Here is a 23,075-nt window from a genome sequence, read left to right on the forward strand (position 1 = left end):
TTCCACAGGAAACCATTTTTTCTGTGTATTATACTTGGCTGTTCAAAAGCCACATGACTGAATCCTAGCCATAAAGCTTTCTGTTAACAGAAGCCTAAATTACATTGTATGTTTAGCAATTTGCTTTATATTTCTATTCAATACCTCTGACAGATAGTGTTTATTTTTCTGAGTGATCTCACTAATATTTTATTTTTATACACACATTTACTGATTTTATTGATCAAAAAGAGCTGAGTTTGTTTTTTAAAAAGTTCTGACTAGACCTGTTTATTTGGGACTAGAGAGGTGGTTTCCATCCATTTTTCATTTGTGGAGCCCTAAAAAAGTCAAATGAAGGGGAGGACCTCTTTGGAAATCTTAGACATAGTCTGTGGACCCACAGGGGTCCGCGTACCACAGATTGAAAACCACAGGACTAGAGCATGCTCTTTACCACCCCATGGGGAGCATCCCAAACTTTGTACCTCTGGGAGCTCTCATATGGGGAATATTTTATGACACCATTTTCTGGGGTGCAGAATCTCCCTGTCTCCAAGAGCTAGGCTGGTGCCTGGAGGGGCTGAACCATAGTTTCACCCACTGCCTGCCCAGTTTTTGCTCATTTCCTCTAGGGAAGAGCCACTGATGTAAAACTCCTGCTTACCCCTAAACATTGTGATCTATGTTCTGGGTAGCCTTAATATCAGTTTTGGAAGGAGTGGGGCAAGAGGAGGTCATTACTCTGTTCTGTTCCACAGTACATGACTATGGTACAGCTAAACACAATCTGGCTTTCTCTGCATTATCACTTGGAGATTACTATTAAATGTAACATTTTATTGCTTTTTAAAGTAGAAAAAGTAAATACATTTCCAAAATGTAGGTCTTGGACTTGCATTCCTTTCACACTCAAAATTCAGATTGCCTCAATGGAAGTTTCAGGAGCACAATATATAGAGGACTGACCTTTTATCTTTATGGGTCTGATTCTGCCAAGTGCTGAGCACATTCAGCAAAGTACTGAACACCCTGCTGGGAACTAGAGATGCTCAGCACTTCATAACACCAAGCCCCTAAATTCCTAACTGAGGGCCAAATTCTACACTGACTTATGCCCTGTGCAACTTCAGTGAAGTTGATGGGGTTGCGTGAGGCCTAGATTAACCCAGAATTTGGTCACATATTTCATTTTTTTTTATATATATATAAGAATGTTCATATTTTTTCTTAGGGCTCAAAATTACACAGATGGACTTCAGTCGGGACAAGAGTGGATGCTCTGCCACACAACAGACTTTTCCAGCATGACAGTCTGTTGCTCAAGAGTAGCTTTTTAAAATTTATCTTAAGGGATAATGTGCTGTAAAGTTTAAAAAGTAATTTTACTCTATTGCCCTTTTTTATTTACTGATTATTGTTACTAGCAATCATCATCGTTATCAAGAGATGGATTTACCTTTGTAATATGTTTTTATCTTTCTTAGATAACTGATATTACTTATGTATGATATTAAACCTGCATTAGTCCCCCTGTTCCCATTGGACTTTGGGCCTAATTTTGGTAATCTTATCAAATATGTTTTCATATCTAAGTCTACTTTAGTCAGTAAGTTCATACTGGATCACTTTAGTGTGTATAGGGAATACACGATGGTGTGATTTGAAATGAAAGTTGTATTAGCATAGACGTGGGATGGATACACCTTGGTCATGAGAAGCAAAGCTGGCAGTGAGTTTTGTAGGTCATTCCATGAGTGCTGATTTTAGTTTATCCCACCTTCACACTATCTTGTATCATGCATATGCTGCATGTGCTCCAGAAAACATCTCTTAAAAACACTTAAGAGAGTTTTTAAGTTGTTTTTTTTAACCTCTGCCATAGGGGTTGTGTAAAGCTAGTGTAATTGTGTAAATTAGTTTTACTATTCCTCTGTGCTTCTGAAATGGCACAAAGGTCTACAATAGAGGCAATAGTATGGGCCCCCATTTATAGTCCTGCAGGATTATGAGATAATGAATTTTTAAATTGTGACATTTTTATGTCTAGAAAAAATATTGCCCATCCTAAGCCTGGGACAGGGAACATTTTAGGGAAATTCCATACTTGGCAAGAGAAGGAAAATGTTCCCTGGCAAGTTGACATTTTTTTAAAAATAAGAAAAGATATGATGGTTTATTTGAAACTTTGGAGGAGTACAAAATGCCAGAATAAGTTTCAGAGAAGATGAATTAGTGGACAGAGGACTAGTGAGGTGATCAATGGAGCACAATAATTTCATTTATCTTATGATTCTACAGTTTATTTCATAGAGTATTTTATATAAAATATATGCATGTGTCACTTAGGACTGAACTCTCCAGTCCTCTGTATACCTGCACCTCCTGAGCAGCACAAAGGATGAAGAGACTGCCCTTAACTTTCCCACTGATGATTCTGCCAATAAGTTTGAATCCCCAATGGGCATAGAACCAGCACAGTTGGCTCCTAATTCTCCTCTTCCCCACAGGTTCTAATACAGGGGCTGGGGAGAGTGAGGAGTTGTTGCTGGCTGATGCAAAATTAAAGCAGACTGCAGCTTGCTGTAAATTGCATGTAGGGCTGAGACTCAAGGACTGACAGCCTCCCATGTGCTCTATTTAGCTGAGTACCTGCTCCATAACATGGCATTGTTTTTAGATAAGTCACCTGAATGTAGTGGCCATCATGCTGTATAACCTTTTCAGATGCATTGTTTTGTGTTGATTTGATCATCAACTCAGTAAACTACAATTCTGTTTGTGTGCTTATGCTCGTATGGGAGACAGAGAAAATGTAAAGGTCAAAGTGATTCCAGCTCAATACATAAAAAGAGTAATTAACCAAATCGTAGAAGTCATAGAAGGATGATCTATTTTGTCTCAATAGGAAATCAGTTTCTAGGAACATAGGACTTGCCATACTGAGTCGGGCTGGTAGTCCATCTGGCACAACACTACATGTTTCAGAGGAAAGTACAAGGCTACTGTGATCAGTAGACATACTGATCTATTTAGCATATAGTACCATAAGACATGGAATCCCCATTTGACACACAGTCAATGCAAAAGGAGTATCCTGTATTTCCTTGTGTTCTATGACATTCTTGCTTTACAGATTGCCTTCATATAGAAATAGTTATAGTCTAAAGGAAATTTGGTTGAAAATTAATTTTTTGATAGATGGCCCAAAAATATTCTGTAGAACAATCTATTCAGTTAAAAAAATATATATCTAATTGTAGACCTGATCTTGAAAGCAGTAAGAGTTTTGCCAGTGATTTCTAAAAGAAGCAAAATTGGTATTGCTTATTTAATTTAAATGATAAATCCAGCATGTAGTGCAATTAGCGACTGTCACCAAGGCCACTCTTCTCCTTTGCTCCAAAGCATGCATTGCCGTGCTCAGTCTTTTGCAAGGAGGTTTATTTGCTCAACAGGTTAACAAACAAACCAAAAAACAATCTTAACTCATTCCTTAGCCTCAGGCCACCCCTCCCAGGAGTCTAGTTCTCCTGCTGTTGGCAGTTTACTAGTCTGTCAGTTGCTCCCTTCTTTGGGCAACAGCCCCCAGGGCTGCTTCCCTGAGCCTCTTACTCCAGGGACCCACCACTCCAGTTTGGTTGTCACAATCCATCTCTCCCAGTTGCTCACTAACAGTGCATTTATAGGCCCAGGTGTAGCTCAGCTCTCTTAAATTGGCTGGATTGGGATCACCTACTCTGGTCTGGGGAGCTAGTCCTAGGGTATGTCTATACTACCCACTGGATCGACGGGCAGAGATGGATCCACAAGTGCTCTCCCATCGACTCATGTACTCCACTGCTGCGAGAGGCGCAGGCAGAGTCGACGGGGGAGTGGCAGCAGTCGACTCAGCGCAATGAAGACACCGCAGTGAGTAGGTCTGAGTATGTCGACTTCAGCTATATTATTCACATATCTGAAGTTGTGTAACTTAGATCAATTCCCTTCCCCCCAGGCCATAGTCAATATACAGGGACCAGCTACTTTGAGAGAAAAGGCAACAAGTAGAATTTTGGAAAAATTACTCTTTGGCATCCAACTTTGCTTCTATTTAGGCAACGACAAAACTCGTATTGGCTTTGATGGATACAAGATCAGACCCTATACACAGGGATAAAGGGAGGGTTAAAATTTTTGACGGATGAAGTAAAAATTGCCTCAGCTTCATTTTTTTTAGTAAAGTCTCTTTATTTATCCTCAGGAAAGAAGGCGAGAATTTGAGAAGAATCTACAAAAGGCTGGTCTGGAGCTAGAAACAGAAGACAAAAAGGTAAAAAAACCCCAGTGTTCTCATCATACAAAGCAAAATAGGACCAAATAACTGAATTTTCAGATTGCTAGATAATACATTTGTTAGTCTGTTCCGATAAGATTTTATCCACCATTGTATCAGTGGTTCTAGGAGATTTCAGTACTTCAAACCATGTGAGTAACTGAAGTTAAACAGGTTAATATAGGATCAAGAAAAATTGCTAAGTATTCTAAGCACTGTGAGAAGAAAACTGTTGTGTTTCAGGAGGACATAATTGAGTTTTACTCAGTAATGAAAAGGAAATGGTCCCAAAATAACTGAATCATGAGTTCACTTACACAGGGAGATCAGTGTAAAAAGGAACTTCTGCTTGGGCCAGATTCTTCCTCCAGCACCTCCGCACAGCATGCCAGTAACATCTGTTGAAGTCAATGGGAATTACTCATATGCTGTGGGGTATTAGGATCAGGATGGGGAGAGGTTTGGGATGGCAGTTGTGTCCATTTGCTCAGTGTTACTTTTCTGCCTCATCTGATTGGGATAGCGGGGGAAGTGCTTCTCTGGTCAGCATTATCCTTACTCTACTTGAGAATAGGTGGGGCAGAATAACTTCTGACAAAACCAATGGATTCCATGAGACCAGAGATGGGGCTCCAGTAAGCCAGGGGTTAAATATTACTGGTTTAGAGTCAGACCCTAACATATACTGTGTGCAGAGAAGTTCTTAGGGATGTATCTTGGGGGAATCATTCCTTAGCCACTGCTGCAAGTAACAGGGTTGCATGCTTCCATGACTGCTGATTTACAGGGTGTTTTGCAGGGAAATCTGCATACTTGTGGATTCCATGGTCTATACACCAGCAGTCTCAGTACACCAATCCTAAAACTGCCCTCTCTGCCTGGGAGATGGCATAGCACCATTGCATGCAGGAGTTTTGACTGCTGTGTGGGTTTTCTATACCCTGCATAGCCTGCTCTGTAAAACCACACCATTTCCAATGCATTCAGTGTCTTCTGTGGCCTTTAAGTAGGCTGGAGAATTTGACCTTTAATATACAAGTTTGATGCAGTTTGAAATTTCCTCATAAGCCTCTGATCAGTGAAAAGAGTACAGATACCCACTACCATTAATCATACAAGCTTTCTGGCGGAGGGAAATTTTTCTTCCTGTTTTTTCAGAATCAATGTAAGCCTTAAAGATAATAAAAGCACAAAGAAAGAAAAGTTTTGGATACTGTCTGACTTGATTTTAATTAACCCACACATACACACTTCAGTTTGACCTCAGGCTTAACTCTTCTTGTGCAGGAATCTGAAGATGGCAAAACTTATTTTGTGAAGATCCATGCCCCATGGGAGGTTCTGATCACATATGCTGAAGTGCTGAACATTAAAGCACCCATCAAGGAAAATGATATTCCCCCTACTGTAGAGAACCCATTGGACTGTATGCTTGAGCCTTTTAGGCTACCGGAGAAGGTGATGCACCCTGAACCAGACTACTTCACGGCACCCTTCAGCAAAAGTAGGCAGGAACTCTATCTCATTGACAATGAGAGCACCTTCTTCTCAGCATCCAGGAGAAACAGAATAGTATGTATCTCAAACCATCTCTTTACAGGTGCAGGCAGAATGTAACATAGGCCTGTGGGTGGGTGGGTGCCTGGGGATATCTGTGATCACATATCAAACACTAAGCTGAGACAGCCATTTGAGTTCTGAATCTACAGAAGGTTGATTACTTTGCTGCAGTAAGGTACAGTGTCTCTGGATGTTGTGTGATGAAATCTGATGTCTATGTATCTTTCTAAGTACAGATGGCTTTTGAGAAACCAGTTCTCAGCTAGGGTGGGACAGCTGGGGCATCCTTGTTCCAGGTGGAGCCTTGAGGATCCTCTAATTTCCCCTTTATTGCAGTTACTGCAATGCATTACCTTTGAGGAAGATTGGACAGTCCCATCAGCAATGCTCCTTGATCCATCAGTGGAGTGTGGTATCAAACCATGTTATAACAGAAAAGGATTAAACTCTCTGTGTTTGCATTTTAGGTGTACTATATTCTAACACGGTGCCCCTATGGAACAGAAGAAGGGAAGAAAAAGTTTGGGATTAAAAGATTGTTAAGTAATGGCACCTACACAGCTGCTTACCCTCTCCATGATGTAAGTATTTTAGCTGTACTTTCCCAAAGGTATAGCACAGTCCAGCTTTCCTCCCTCATTTGCTTTGCCTGCTGTGACATTACTGTTTCCAGTCGAAATATATTTGGTCCCCAACCCCTTCAGCTTTTATAGGGCCCTCTGATCTCCTGCTCTGTAATGCACAAGGAATATCTGCCAGCTCTATTATGCTGTTTTTGTATGCATTACAGTGCTTTTCCATATACTTAAGTGTATTGGGTTTACCTAAGTGTTTCAGTCACAGAGTTCAGTATTGTGATTCACACTGCAATGTATTTTATAAATGTTTTTATTTTACATTGTGAGATAAATTATAATAGTAACATATTACAAACACAGGTGAAAACAAGGAAATGAATAACATTTTTAGCTGAACCCTGTGAATCATGTCTATATGTGGTATAAAATGTCACTGAAGTAGTTACATCAGGGATAAATTTGGCCCCAAAGTTTTGTGTGGTCATTTCTCCACATCAGGATGCCTTCTAGTGGCATACTATCAGTATTGTAAAGTCTGGTAACATTCTGGTTTTTGCTTTAGGGCAGTGGTTCTCAACCTATTTACCATTGTGGGCTGCATATGCAGCTTTCTGTGTGTTATGTGGGCTGCACCCACACAATATATATGCTACTTGTATGACCCTGTGGATGTCACATGGGCTGCAGTTGTGTATGCAGGCCGACCCAGCGCGTAGCGTAGACATACCTATAGTGTAAACAAGAGGGAGCTGTGCTACTAAATACCAGTGTATTACACTGAAAGTTTACCTCCAGGTAGTATTTTTAATTTATTGTTTTTGTGAGACTCTAATTTAATTCCTCATTTGTTTTTTAATAATTGTTTGAGGATAATTATGGTGCCTAGTGGCATTTTAAGTCACTGGTTTATTTTTTAATTTCCTTGTTTGTTTTTGACAATCCTTTGATAAGTTTCTGTCACAAGACAAATCGGAAAAAGACTCTGAAAACGAGAAACTTCTGTTGAAAGGAATGATGCCAGCTACTTGGGTGAATGGGAATTCTGGTGGTTTTCAGATTTTAAGCATGGCAGTGTGAGACCAGTGCCATTTTTATGCTTGGCAAGCAGCAATTACATTGTGGGCAACATCAGAAACAAATAATAATAAATAACAGCAGTGGTGCCAAAACACATTTATGATGTCTTTCCACACAATACCAGTATTACCAACCTCAAGAGATACATTTGAATCATGATATTGACTTAAAAATCATGAGCTATTTAAAATATAATATTTGGGGTTCTTTTTAACTTACTTTCTGATTTTTGAACCTGTAGAGTGCCCTTGGGTCATATTTTCATGCTTTTTCTGAACAAAGAATGAGGCCTTTTTAAAAACAAAAACACAGAAGCAGAAGTTCTCAATAAGGGAATGTCTAGAGCTGGAGGTATGATTCTCAGCTCAAGGAGACATCACCACTGGCTGTGACTGAGCTAGAGCACTAAAAATAGAATATAGCTATGGAGATGTGTGCCCCAAGAGGGGCTAGCTGCCCCAAGTGTACCTAGGGTTTTGGATGGGATTGTACTTAGGGCGGCTAGCTGCTCCCACTGCTTAAACCATGTAGCTACACTCTATTTTTAGTGAACTGGCTCAATTACAACTAGTGCAAGTATGTCTCCTTGAGCTGGGAATTACACATACAACTTTGAATGTAGACATACCTATATTCATGTGACTCCAGGAGATGGGGCTTTAAGAAATGCAATAAAAACATTGACAGCATTCCAGTCCTTCCATCCTATTCATTTAATAGGAAGCTGAAATGATCAGAAAACTCTTCTTATTCTTAGTATTCTGTCATACAATAGGAAAATCTATGAAAGTACAGCCTACCATTGAAATGAATTAGTGTGACAGTCTTATTTTATTGGATGTTTGCACTATAGCCTCAGAAACTGCAGTGATAAACACAATATAACAATCTCTGAAGAAACAAAAAATGGCTTTACGTTGTGTTACGTGTATATCTTTGCATCTCTCAGTGGAAGGCCCTTGATTATGGAATTTATCACAAGAGCCTGATTCTGACCCAAGGGATTTGGACTTGAGTCTGTTTCATGAGGTGGGGATTGTTTGGGGCTCATCTACATCAGGAAGATTTTCACTGATGTAGCTTCATCGCTGCAACCTCCTAATGTAGACAGGCTACACTAATGTAAAACTTGGCTTGTGCCACTGCAACTTACTCCAGTAACTTACTAGAAGAAGTCAGAAGTGCAAGGCCCTTTTTCCAAGAGTGCAGCATCCCTACATTAAGAGTTTACACTAAATAGCTGTATCAGTGCAATTTTCGTTAACGTCTAATGTATGCAGGTCTTTCATGTTGACAAGTGGGTATATATATTTTAAAATATTGTGTGTTAAAAGGGTTATTCTAGGGTTGAGTTATGATGTTGAGCACCAAGTAATTTTAGCTGGCCCTAATACTCACCCAGGATGTGTTGCTGTTAAGATTTGTATATTTTAGTGTAATGTGTTAGTCTACTGATGATTTTCTTTGTCTCTCCTCTGATCTGTGCACATTCACACAGTGCCAATACTGGAAGAAGTCAAATGATCCAAACTGTGACAATGAGAGATACACATTATACATGGAATGGGCCAGGTTTTTACGGTTTTACAAGGAGCAACCTTTGGATCTCATTAGGTAAGATATGGGCTGTGAAGTGTTCATTGCACTTGGCCACATTTCATTGGTTTTCACTGCATTCATTTGTGATTTGTTCCTCCTGGGGATTTTTTTATTCCTTTCTAATGTTTGAGGAAAAACAGGTGCCTAAACAGGCACATGTGCTGAGAGTACACAGTGTATGTTTTATTAGAGACAGGCAAAACTGTACTTCAGATTCAAAGCCAAATGTAGAAGGGACAGTTTTCCAGATCTGCTTCAGATGCAGAAAAAAAATTATGAGGAGTATCAGGTATTTTGTAAAATCAGTTGATCTCTTTCACTGCTTAAAGTAGAAATGTTTCAAGAACAGTCAATGAGATTTGGCACTTTGAATCTGAGGGCTGGTCTACACTACGGGGGGAAATCGAACTTAGATACGCAGCTTCAGCTATGTGAATAACGTAGCTGAAGTCAAATATCTAAGATCGGATTACTCACCCGTCCTCACCACGCGGGATCAACGTCCGCGGCTCCCCCTGTCGATTCTGCAACTCTGTTGGGGTTGGTGGAGTTCCGGAATCGATATAAGTGCTCTCGGGGATCGAAATATCGTGTCTAGATGAGACGCGATATATCGATCCCCGAGCAATCGATTTTAACCCGCCAATACGGCGAGTAGTCTAGATGTAGCCTGAGCCTGAAACTTAACTGTAATTAAGCCTAAAACCCAGCATAAACCTGCCTGAGATTCAATCAGTGTCCCCTTAGTCCATTAGTACCTTTAGTAACACTCCTTGTTGCCTTTGTTATGATAAATATCCAGTTCTTTTAAAATGATCCTTTAGGAGCCATTGTGAATCATTAAATTTTATACTCTGCTATCCCCTTTTGGTGCATAAAACAAATAAATCTGTATTTTCATTGAGAATGGGGGAAAGAGTTCCTTAAGCAAGGTATTCCTTGAAGAGAAAACAAGGGTAGCTTCATCTGTTCCCTAAATAAGGTACTTGTGTTGTGCTTGTTCAACACATGTGGCTTTCTTTTTTGGGCTAAATTCGGATCTCATTTATACAGCATAAATCATTGGATTTACTATTTGGTGGAGTCAAACACTGGCCCATTATCTTTACTTTTGCTTGGATCTTGCTAGTTTTGCCTTTTGAGATTTGCAGTTTTTGTGAGTTTGCCTACCCAATTGTATTCTTTGTGTGCAGGAAGTACTATGGAGAGAAGATTGGAATCTATTTTGCCTGGCTGGGTTTCTACACAGAGATGCTGTTCTTTGCAGCACTGGTTGGCTTAATCTGTTTTCTGTATGGTTTGTTTACAATGGATGAAAATATGAGCAGGTGAATGTAACTGCCAAAATTACATTGAAAGAGATATCTTTACCCTGTTTGTTAAAAAGAAGGATTATAGTTTTAAAATGTCTAGCTGTATACTATCAGAGGGGTAGCCGTGTTAGTCTGGACCTGTAAAAGCGGCGAAGAGTGTTGTGGCACCTTATAAACTAACAAATGTATTGGAACATAAGCTTGCATCTGACGAAGTGGGTATTCACCCACGAAAGCTTATGCTCCAATATATCTGTTAGTCTGTAAGGTGCCACAGGACTCTGTTGCTAGCTGTATACTGTGTTTTTAGAGCATCACATTTTCATAACTGCTTATGTTCAGTATTTTTGTATATGTAGAAGTCCTAATTTGTATTAACATCTACCAAAAATAAAATTACAAGTAGGAATGATCCTGAAAATACAAAGCCAACTAAAGAATGTAGTTTTGCTCATTATAAAAAAGCAGCAAACATAAAATGTTATTAAGCAAAGGGGGAAACTCTGCTCTGTTACACCCAGACAACCTCCAGTGGCTTAATTGGGGTTGCACAAATAGAACACAGCTGTCTACTGCACAGTAAAACCTAACATATAGTTGGAAGTTGAAATTTTTGTTTTAATTTGGCAAAGGATTTTCACTCTGCTCTTATCCAGGCAATGCTGTGGCTTGTAGGGTCCTCAGGATACTACCATTTCTGCCCGTTTTAAGCTTCTCTGTCATAAAGATTGTTTATGTATCACCTGTTCGTTTGTTGCCTTAGACCCTCCAGTTTTGATCCATCTTGTAGAGAAAGCTATTGGCCTCCTTCAGAGGGCCAACAATAGTGAATAATTACCAAAAATGTCCAGGAGCGATACAGAGAACATCTCCCATCAGAGATGAACCAGGCTTCACATGTAGTGGACATTCAAAGTTTGTTTTGGTCTCTGACGTGTGTAGCTAAAAAGTGCATTCAGGAACTGGTACCTCTGTACCCTGTTCTGCTAATTATGCCAGTATGAGACTTGTGTTATATTCATAATATCCTATATTCTTCCTGAAAGATCCCTATGCACATTCAGACTTAAGTGGTCATTAAAAGGTATACACACAGGTCACTTCACCTAGTCCTGCAATATGGTTACTTACGATTAAAAAATGGAAGCTGCTTAATATTATACAGCAACACTACACAACAATATATAACAGGAAATAAAAAGAAGAAAGTTGAAAAAAAAAAGTGCTATGAACTCTTTAGTGACCAGATTAGAAAGAACCTTTGTTTATATCTCATCTGAAAGACTGTACATCCAGCACAGTACCTCCCGAACAGAATGCTGAAGTACTGATTCAGTACTGGCACAGAGGGAAGCATGGCACGAAGTGAATCACCAACTCCATTTCCAGGAGCAACTGGTTTTTTCCTGGAGGTTTCTCTGACTTGCTACAGTTGTATCATAGTATGTAACCTTGACACATCATCAGCAAAGCTAAAAACCCTTAAGTTTGAATGAGTGAAGCTTTGATCTTTTTCCAAAAGAAATGTCATATTGAGCTTCTGAAGAAAATGTAAAACCATCTTTTTCTCCTCAGCACAGAAATCTGTGCCCCTGCGATTGGAGGAGAGATCATCATGTGTCCTCTTTGTGATGAGAAATGTGAGTACTGGAAGCTGAACACCACATGTGAATCCTCAAAGGTCTGTATCCAACTCTGCAATTATTTGTCATGTTCTGCTTTATTTAAAACTGTTCTGTCACTGAATTGTCCTGTCCCTGTGTGTTTCTGTTACAGTACTCCCATTTGTTTGATAACGTGGCAACACTTTTTTTTGCAATTTTCATGGGCATATGGGGTGAGTACATTTGATAACAAAGTTTAAATAAAGCAATGGGGAGATCTTGACTAAACCTTTCAGGGATGTTGGGAAAGCCATTTTGTTTTGCCTTAAATCTAAAAATATTTACCCCACCAAAGAATAAAAATAATTTAAAGTTGGGGAGGAATTGCTCTTTACAGAAAACATAACCTAGTACCTTAAACAACCCACACACCTGGTGCAATGCAATTAAAGACTGTGTTTTTGCAGAATTGTTTATCTACAGGTCAATCCTAATGTTACAATTATTATTTTATTTTAATAACCTAATTTGTAGTGAACACGTTGCTAGTTTCTTCCCTACGTGACAACAGGTTTTAAACAGTTGAAGGCAATTCAGACTGTGTTCTCTCTTTTCTTCTGATCCTTGCAATAAAGCTTCTCTTTCTCACCCTATGAAGCAAATTTTTTCTACTTCTGATTGATGGCTGCCACAAGCAGAAAGTAGTACATAGGCGCATAGAGTGCGTTATTATAGGTAGCCTTAGGACCTGAACCCTTACATTGTCCCACGTTTGCACCAGGGAAATCAGACGAGTGTATTTTGAAGATGCAGAACTCAGATGTATTTAACTGAGTTGTCTTCTCTGTGATGGGACTTCCTGTAAGCATGTATTTGTCATTGTTTTATTCATGCCATTTAACATATCCATTTTAGATACAAAATTCTATTGACTTTAATGCTTGTTCTTTTGTTAAATTTCATATGCATCTTTGTAAATGTCTGTGAGAGTATGCTTATTATTTCCTATTCTTTACCTTAATTAATAAAGAACCTTTCCCGTTTGGGTGATTAAACCATGAAAGAATGTATCAAATGTCTTAGCCCACCAGAAAGAACCATATTACAGTTTCCATTATCCCACAAAGGTCTGTCTATCATATGTCTATTTATCATCTTAGAGTCTAGGCACCATCTTTTGCACTGGGATCTTTCAGGAAATTTCAGAATGAATAGATTTTGTAAGCTTGTGTTCTTCAAGATCTTTCTTACTTTTAAACATTGTGCCTTGAATGGCATAAATAAGTTCATATTTCCAGAATGCTCTACCACGGCTTATAGAGTACCACAACATAAACCCTTTCTTGTGTATGTTCAACCCACAAACTCTTACCAACTCAGATACAGACATTTCAGATTACCAGATGTTTGCAGCATTTTAGATCAGTTTGTAGAGGACTTTTTGAAGCTTTTTAGATACCTTGTCATTTTGACATTCATATACACACAAGCCTCTATACTCTGCTATTTCAAAAAAGAAAGTTCTTAAGCCAAGCTCTCCCTTGACTTTCTGAGAAACATCTGAAGCTCAGTATCTTCAAAATGCCATCTTATCAAAATAACCCTCAAAAGAGCATCTGATGCTTCTTGGAAAACTTTGAAAAGCATTCTACTGAAAAACAGTTCTGCTTATCTATAGTAAAGATGTTTCCATAATAGATTCTTGTACCCAATGGCCTAGGTTGAAATATCCCAGCTTATTTGTTAGTTCTGTGTAGCTGCTTGTGTTTTAACTAATCACTGTAATAAAATGTGTGTGTCTTATCTAATGCAGTCATGAGGGCTTGCTACTTTGTCATCCTGCTCTCTACTCAACAACATTTACACTTCAATTTACCAATAAATATATCTAATTCATATTACAGCTCTTAGCAGTGAGCTTTCTTTTGTGGCTGATTTATGGAATGAACATCAGGCAAATCACATTGAGAGAAGAAGTAATAGAATGGCAATCATGAGACACGAGAGAGAAGGGTTGTTTAATTTGGGTGGTATCTAGAGCCTACCAGTCAGTTCACTTTTCATAACGTGATTTATTTGACATTTTTCACTTACAGTAACACTTTTCTTGGAGTTTTGGAAGCGGCGACAGGCTAGACTCAAATATGAATGGGATTTGGTTGATTTTGAAGAGGAACAGCAACAGCTCCAGCTGAGGCCAGAATATGAAGCCAAATGTACCCACAGGAAAAAGAATCCAGTGACTCAGGTAATTAAAAAAAAATGCTCAGTGTGTGAAGATGTCTGTTGGGTGGACACCAAAATAGACAAAACTTTATGCTAAAATTCCATATTAACACTTTTTTGTAATGTGATGGTTGTCTTAGGAACTAGTTAGCATCTAATTGCTGAGTAAAGATCTGTGACACTATGGTGGCAGTGAACCACTTGTATGAGGACAAAGCAGACTTTCAGGTACTGTGCTACACGAAGCAATGAGGCACGTTCTGCTGTCTGTTATACCAGGAGCAATCTGAAGTAAATCTGCTCAACTCAATGAAATTTTCTCGCATTTACTTTGGTGTCTGACAGCTGGTTAAGCACTCGGACATTATGGTGATGATGGTTGTAGAAGATCCAAGATATACAGAGAGCATCAAAAAGATGTTGCAAACACTTGGTGAAATTATTTTCCTTGTTTTTCATCAGAATGATGGTAGATGATATTTTTTTAACAAGCCCTATGTCTGGGAGTAGAAAGTTTGGCATATAGAACTTTACAGGACTAAATTCAGTCAGCCCAGATCCCGTGCAATCTCATTGAACACAATAGAAACACATCAGGTTTAAACTAGGGCAGAATCTGGCCCCATAACTTGTCACCTATTATTTTCTTGCAGCAGGTAGCTGCATGGTAAGAATTGACGTTTTCACTCTTTACATGAATGTAATATGACAAATTATATATATACATGTATATGTAGATAGATACACATACACGCACACAATGTAGCTAAGGAGAAATGACCAATCAACAGATGTTTGCTGTCTGCATGATAAGGAATGCGGCAAAGCAATAGAAAGTACTAGGTATAGAAAAGGAAAAGTCTGCTTTACAGAGATAGCAAAAGTCATACTGGCTCTTGGGTTTCTGTGCAGTAGACATTTTTGTTTACTTAAAAGGAATGCTGAATACAGAAATGATGATACAGCACAAACTGAAGTATCCCTTGTCATATAACCTGGTCCCAGATTTGGACCTTAGCGTCCAAAATATGGGGGTTAGCAGGAAAACCTCCAAGCTTAGTTACCAGCTTGGACCTGGTACTGCTGCCACCACCCAAAAAATTAGAGTGTTTTGGGGCACTCTGGTCCCCCCGAAACCCTTCCCTGGGGACCCCAAGACCCAACCCTTGAGTCTCACAAAACAAGGGAAATAAATCTTTTCCCTTCCCCCCTCCAGGTGCTCCTGGAGAGATACACAGAAGCAACCTCCGTGAATCTAAGCAGAGGGAGTCCACACTCTGTAATTCCAGTCCTGGAAACAAAAGCACTTTCCTCTTCACCCAGAGGGAATGCAAAGTCAGACTAGTAAATCTAACACACACAGACCTCCCCCTGATTTCTTCCTCCCACCAATTCCCTGGTGAGCTGCAGACCCAATTCCGTGAAGTTCCCCACTAAAGAAAAACTTCAACAGGTCTTAAAAAGAAAGCTTTATATAAAAAGAAAAAAAAATACATACAAATGGTCTCTCTGTATTAAGGTGACAAATACAGGGTCAATTGCTTAAAAGAATATTGAATAAGCAGCCTTATTCAAAAAGAATACAATTCAAAGCACTCCAGCAACTATAAACATGTAAATACAAAAGAAAAACCTACTTTGTACTCACAACTTGGAAACAGAAGATTAGAAAGCAGGAAATAGAAAAAATCCTTCTCTAGCTGAGAGAAATTCAGGCAGAAGACAAAGAACAAAGGACACACACACAACAAACCCTCCACCCAGATTTGAAAAAGTCTTGTTTCCTGATTGGTCCTCTGGTCAGGTGGTTCAGAGTACTTCTTTCCAGGTGAAAGAGACGTTAACCCTTAGCTATCTGTTTATGACATCCCTCCTCTCTGTTTCCAGTTGAAACAAACCTATAATTTTTCCAAATGAAAGAAAACACATTTGTTGTCTTCACTGCAGAACGGAATGCAAGACAAATAACTCCTTACACAAAAAAGATGCAGAAAAGGTGGATAGGTGTTGTGTTTGTCCTCTGATGGCTAAACTTGCTTGTGTTAAGTGCTGAGGAGGTGAACCTTGTGAAGGCCCATGATATGAGTCTGAAGTTAAATTTGGGATGCAATTAGATATTATGTGCTTGTTAGTTTTTCCATTATCATTTTTTTAAGCAGGTTTCTAGAATATATGATTGACATTTCTTGTATTCTGGAATAGCCTCCGTCATCTTAAAATGGACTGTCTCAGTCACACTCTTTGTCCCTTTGTGTTTTAAATAGTTCCTTTTCACCAGTCGTGCAAACAGATACATGAAAGTAACACGTTTTTCAGAGGAAAAATTTCAATTTAGCCATGGCTGTAAAAGCAGCATACTGTTACATGAACAGCATGGCCCTTCCCTTCAAGCCTCCTTACTTTTTAGGAGAAATATACATTGATCTTTTTTTCTCACTGAGAGTTTTTCTACTTATGCTAGGGCACCATTGTCATTTTTATGCCTCAGTGTGATATGCACTTCAACGGTGAGATAAATATCTCTGAAAATCACACAGCATGACTGCTTGAGCTCAAGGCCATCGGTGTAGCTCTGTGGAGTTTTTGTTTTTAGATTGATCGAAAGAACATTTCAGACAAGTAACTGTTTTTGACTGCTGGATCGGACTCATTGGAAAGGAACATCTGCCTGTTTAATAATATATGTTGACATGTGTCCCTGTCTGTGCTTAGGGCTAAATACTTTTCCTTCTTGTATAGCTCCACAGTACCCACAAAGCATCAGAACCAATGTGGTTCTACTAAGTGGGAAAGTCACATAACTCTCGTGTCTTGCAGAGCAGTGTGCTGCAGTCTCACTGTCCATGACAAAACATAGTGGGTTTTGAACAGGGAAGTAAGGGCATGACTAGTGGACAGTGATTGTGTACATCTACTGGCCTAAAATCCCAGTGTTGGGTCATGGAAGGTGAAGCAAACATAGATGCTTATACAGTTACATATAAGCTATAGTTGCAGCGTATCTGGAGCAGATTTGCTGGTACTGCTTAGACTCAGAAACGATTCCGTCACCCCTAAAAGCATGGTGGACCCCTGTGCAAAATTGTTTATTTTGTCTTGTACAGGAGATCAGGAGTTGCCCATCAATGTATTTTCTTGTCTCAGACGTGAAAATTGAGCGTGGCATTATAAGACAGAACAAGAAATCAATGCATAGCTGTTTCTTTTTCTTTGAGTATGTATTGACATTTGCCATTAAAACCTCAATTACCTTCTGAGCCTTTTCTTTATGACAGAAAGCATTTGTTATCTTTGCAGATTTTCAGAGGCTTTTGTAGCAATCCCTGTCAGTGCTCAGGCATAGAAAATTATACAGGTTATCCACACTGTAGCTTCATTTCCTTTCATTACCTAATGTGTGATACTGAAAGTGTGAAAGGACATTGGTTTTGTATACATATAACATTAACTTCAGTTGTTTTTATAATTCCGTTAAGGGGGAAGACTTTTATTGTATACTATCATTGAATATAACTTATGCCAATCAAGCTGCAAGAGTGCTTAGAATTATTCATTGATAAAAGTTTAAGTGTATTTTAGACAGTCATATCTTTCACCCAAAAAAGTACAGCGCTATACACTTCAAATTCAAATTGTGTCTTGTGCACAAATTGGTCTTCAGCTGGCTAAAGAATCTTGTCATTTGTCTCAGTTATGAACAGCCCTCATAAAATGATTGATGCTATGTGGTTGACACAAAAGAAAATGCTTTTCTCAGTTACACTGAGAGACATTTACTGAATCCAGTAAAATTACTCTGCATTACACCAGAGTAACAGAGAACCGTATTCTGTCCAGTACTGGTGGTTTTGTGTAACAGAAATAAAGTAGTTTCAAGAAAATGCCTGAGGTCCAATATCACCTTATTTCAAAACAAGCATCTACTTTGTCTCAGTAGTTATATGGCATTATTATTATTAGTAGTAGCAGTACTAATATTTGTATTATGGTAGTGCCTAGAGACCCCACTCAGGATCAGAGCCCCATCGTGGAAGGCATTGTACACAGACATAATGAGAAAACAGCACTTGTCCTAGAGCAGGGGTGGACAGATTATGGCCCGGGGGCCACAACCAGCCCTTCAGACATTTTAATCCTGCCCCCGAGCTCCCACTGGGGAGCAGGGTCCAGGGATTGCCCTGCTCCATGTGTGCCATGGCTCCACATGGCTCCCGGAAGCAGCGGCATGTCCCTCCCTCCAGCTCCTACGCATAGAGGAAGCCAGGGCGCTCCACTCTTTGCCTCCACTGCAAGCACTGCCCCCGCAGCTCCCATTGGCCCAGAACCTTGGCCAGTGGGAACTGCAGGGGCTGCACCTGTGGACGGGGCAGCATGCAGAGCCAGCTGGCCACGCTCTGGGTAGGTGCCGGAGGCGGGACATGTCACTGCTTCCAGGAGCTGCTTGAGATAAGAGCCCTCCGGAGCCTGCACACCTGACCCCCTTCCACGCTCCAACCCCCAGCCCTGATTCCCCTCCCACCCTCCGAACCCCTCAGTCCTATCCCAGAGCACCCTCCTGCACCCCCAACCCCTCATCCCCAGCCCCATCCCAGAGCCTGCACCCCCAGTTGGAGCCCCCACATCCCAATCTCCAATTTTGTGACCATTCATAGTCCGCCATACAATTTCCATATCCAGATGTGACCCTTGGGCCAAAAAGTTTGCCCACCCCTGTCCTAGAGAGTTCCACACTATGGAGACTATATGACTAGATGACCCTTCTTCTAACCCTATGATTTCTATACCAGTGGTAGTGTAGGTATAGGTAGTGCAGCCTATACCACAGAATGGCTTTCTGTAAATGTAGGAACATGTCCTCCCTGAATGAAATTATGTATGTCTGCGGAAACTATTTTCCATCGACAGACTTGTGTCTACACTAGGGATTTTGTTGGCATAGTGATGTCAGTCAGGGCTGTGGTTTTTTCACACCCTTGATCAATGTAGCTGTGTTTTTTTGACACTCTTGACCTGTATAACTTTTTCAGTGTAGACGAGGCATAAGTAACATAATTATCAGATTTTATGTGCTGTACTAATTTCTCTACCCTTTGTATTAGCCCTTGTTAATCCATCTGATCTGATATTTTAGGAGTTAGAAATGGTTGTTAAAAAGAAGACTTTACATGAAAATGGGAAACTGTTCTTGTGCTATATAGGAATAATCTTTGGGGTAAGATATAGCTGCATGATAGTGCAGTTAGATTGGCAACTAATAAACTTAACCATTTCTTCAACTGAAAAAAAGGATTTGAAGGAGTGGAGTAAAATGCTTTGTGGCTGTGTGGAACAAATTAGTACATTTAAGTAAACATTTATTGTAAGAAACCTTGATGTGAAAAACACTGAAAACAGTAATGAAATTTTGAAGCCAGAGCTGTATTACAACTGACTTGGAACTATAGCAGTAATTTTCTCTTGTTCTCAAAATCAAATACTGTTAATTGGAGAAAGCAAACACAATCGTCCTTCAGGCACTGTGCATGATTTTGTTTAACCTAGTCTTCCTGGTTATTGGCTTTATTATTGATACTGTTTATTGGCCTCTTCACTTCTGATTTCTCTGCTACCACATGCAAACCATGAAACATACATTCTTCAGAATGAAAGGGGTTAAAATGATTTTCATAGGATGTTTGCTTTCACACAGCTGTTCCAGGCATTGTGTGCTGCTTGGGGTCCAAATATGTATGTGGATTGTGAACTGTGCTGTGCTTGCTTGACTGTTGCAGGAGATGGAGCCTTATTTGCCTCTAACTAGCCAGGCTGTACGGTTCTGCATCTCAGGAACTACAGTGTTGTTCTGGGTGAGCATCTCTTTGAATCATCACTTTAACATGTATTACAATCGCTGATCTTCATTATCATATTAACTTGTATTACAGTGTTTGTTTTAGATCTCCCAGTTAATACTATCCTGCATGTTTCCTGCTGTCATGCAAAGTACACTTTAATTTATATGGAGAAGATAAATATCTTGAAGATCTATCAGTAACTAAAGATTTGGTGAGTTTTGCTAGGTTAGGGCCAAATTTCACCCAGGGTCACACCTTGGTATAATCCAATTATCTTTGAGAAAATCTAATACAGAAAAAATAAAAGGGGAATTTTTTTTTTGCTAAGATCAAATGTAGTGTCAGTTTGATAGATATATAACCAGTGAGTTTGCAGAGAGATGGACTACCCAGTACTATTATAATTATAAATTATTTGTACTACTGTGCACATAGGAGCCCTAGTCATGGAGCAGAACCTTGTGCTAGATGCTGTACAGACACAGAACAAATAATTTAACAGGTGAATAGAATTATTAAACGGTCAAACTTCTATGCTGATAAAGTACTTTTGGTGGATTATGTAACTAATATAACAGGGTATTTCATCTGTGTACTTTGCATTTCAGTGCTCCTGAACTCATAGCCAAAAGAACGAAAGCAAAACAAAAAAAGCTAAAGCATGACCCTATGAATTTCCATTCTTAAAGTGCATGCATGTAACTGTGTTGTAATGTAAATTCTACATCTCTGTCCTTTCCTTAGATCTCTCTTATCATAGCTAGCATGATAGCTGTGATAGTGTACCGTCTTGCAGTCTATGCTGCCTTTGCCAGCATCATGGAGAATACACAAACTCTGCAACCCATCAGTGGATTACTGACCCCACAGCTGGCAACTTCAGTAACCGCATCATGCCTGAACTTTGTCATCATCATGATACTGAATTTCTTGTATGAGAAAATAGCTGTCTGGATCACTGATATGGGTAAGCAACTCACAAGAGGACAGAATTGCCAGGGAGACATTCTGCTCTATAATGGAGTCACTAAAAGTAGAATCTATCTATAGGGACCTGATACTGCTTTCCTTGCTCATGCACAATTCCCATTGTGCCCAGGCCCTATAGGTTTGTGATGAGTCTTTGTCTTGTTACTATGGCATGGTATAGTATGCTGGACAAAGTTTAACAATTTCACTCAGTCTCCTTATACAGGAACTCCTCATTTAATGTTGTCCCACTTAACGTTGTTTCAATGTTATGTCCCTGCTCAATTAGGGAACATGCTCATTTAAAGTTGTGCAATGTTCCCTTATAACATTGTTTGGCTGCCTGCTTGTAAGATTCTGTGGAAGAGCAGCAACTTTACAAGGGAGCATTGCACAAGTTCCGCTTCTCTGCCTCCTCCCCCTCCCTCCCAGTGCTTCCCTGTTTGGCGGCACTTAGGACTTTGGGGGGTGAGGGATGTGGCATGCTCCGGAGAGAAGGTGGAGTGGGGGTGGGAAGAGGTGGGTCTGGAGTAGAGCAGGGACAGGAAGAGGTGGGCCTGGAGCGTTCCCAGCAAAGTCCGAGCCTGTTCTCTGAGGAAGCTGCCACTGCTGGTGCAAAGGTGCTTCCTAGTGTCCTTACCTGCAGCGGGCTGTGCCTATGTGAGTAAGCCAGTGGCACTTCCCAGCCAGAGTACAGTACTGTACAGTATACAGTATAATGCCTTTTGTCTACCCCAAAAAATTTCCTTGGAATCTAACCCCTCACATTTACATTAAATCTTATGGGACAATTGGATTTCTTTAACATTGTTTCACTTAAAGTTGCATTTTTCAGAAACATAACTACAATGTTAAGTGAGGAGTTACTGTATCTAAATAGCTGTTGTCATAAGTGGCTTTGTCTTGTTATGTGTGTATCTTTTTGTATATGTCTGCACATGCTGGAATTATTCTGACACCAAGGCAATTGTGTTCTGAAGTCTAAATAAAAATTATAATTGTGTGTAATATTAAACTCTTCAAAGCAAGATCAAGCCATCTTGGTTTAGCAGAATTTCCTTTAGAAGTCCTGAATATGAATTGACTGGGATTCTAAAAATGGAGCACTGTTTTCTACATCAAGTAGGACAATTATTCCAGTTAAATAAGCATGCTCCTTAACTTAATTTTATTGGGTACAATTGTCTCATCCAGATTCATACACGTGGATCTCCCTTATGGAAAAGGAGCAGGGTGGGGAAAGCTTCCACAGTACTGGAGCCTGCAGATCAAGCATTCATACAGGGAAGGGAGTGGAGACTGAGGGCAGGAGCAGGTGGATTTAGGACTATATCATCTTTTTCCTCATGGCTGTGACCAGGTGGGAGTCCCTGATAGTGCCAAGCTGCCCAGGAACTGGAGAATGTTGCTGGAGGCCCATTGCTGACATGGGTGTGTGTATGGTTATTTGCGTAATGAGGTTCTTATAGAAATTTCCTCTCCCAGGACCCTTTCTGTGTGTTTTTCCTAGGAGGGAACGATCTGGCTTATTATTTTTCAGCACCTCGAAGTTGCTTTGCATCACACAGAGAATGAGTGTGTTGCCAAATGTTCAGTTTTAACAAGCTAACTAAAAAAGTACTGTCCACTAACATGTTGGTTTGTGAAACTAATACTCAAGTATTCAGATGGTCTTAATCCTGGCATCATACTTCTAGATTTAAGGATAGGAAGGGGTCTGTCTTGGATCATGTCGGGAACACTCTGAGAGCTGGATTATGAGAGTTCAGCTCACTTTGCTGCTGCCTGTCTTTATATACTCAGAGCTTTACCTACTCCCTATTTGTAATGAAATCACAGTGAGAGTTCTGCCATGGGCTTCAGTGTGAGCAGAACTGGGACAAGAAAACCACATCTAGAACTGTAGTTCTGTAGTGCTTACTTCTCTGGGCTAAATTTCATTGTCTGGCTCTTAACTTTTATTCCTCTCTCTGTCCAATAATGGGATAATAGGTGCAAATAAACTACTAAGATAATCATTT

At 39.8% G+C, this 23,075-nt stretch overlaps 1 protein-coding gene across 6 annotated transcripts in view; it reads left to right on the top strand.

The window, feature by feature from the left end:
• The window catches only part of ANO5 (anoctamin 5), a 92,319-nt gene that overhangs the window by 52,872 nt on the left and 16,372 nt on the right, over positions 1–23,075 (top strand). For 5 of the 6 annotated variants that reach the window (XM_030560167.1, XM_030560168.1, XM_030560169.1 and 2 more), the window contains 10 exons: positions 4,223–4,291; positions 5,582–5,866; positions 6,322–6,435; positions 9,008–9,123; positions 10,302–10,436; positions 11,997–12,102; positions 12,198–12,258; positions 14,122–14,273; positions 20,023–20,097; positions 20,830–21,052. In XM_030560167.1, coding sequence (XP_030416027.1) covers positions 4,223–4,291; positions 5,582–5,866; positions 6,322–6,435; positions 9,008–9,123; positions 10,302–10,436; positions 11,997–12,102; positions 12,198–12,258; positions 14,122–14,273; positions 20,023–20,097; positions 20,830–21,052 — 1,336 coding nt within the window. The remainder of the gene's footprint in view (positions 1–4,222; positions 4,292–5,581; positions 5,867–6,321; positions 6,436–9,007; positions 9,124–10,301; positions 10,437–11,996; positions 12,103–12,197; positions 12,259–14,121; positions 14,274–20,022; positions 20,098–20,829; positions 21,053–23,075) is intronic. The other variant, XM_030560171.1, reaches the window with a different exon arrangement.

Source organism: Gopherus evgoodei, chromosome 4, assembly GCF_007399415.2.
Source record: "Gopherus evgoodei ecotype Sinaloan lineage chromosome 4, rGopEvg1_v1.p, whole genome shotgun sequence".
Taxonomy (NCBI): Eukaryota; Metazoa; Chordata; order Testudines; family Testudinidae; genus Gopherus; species Gopherus evgoodei.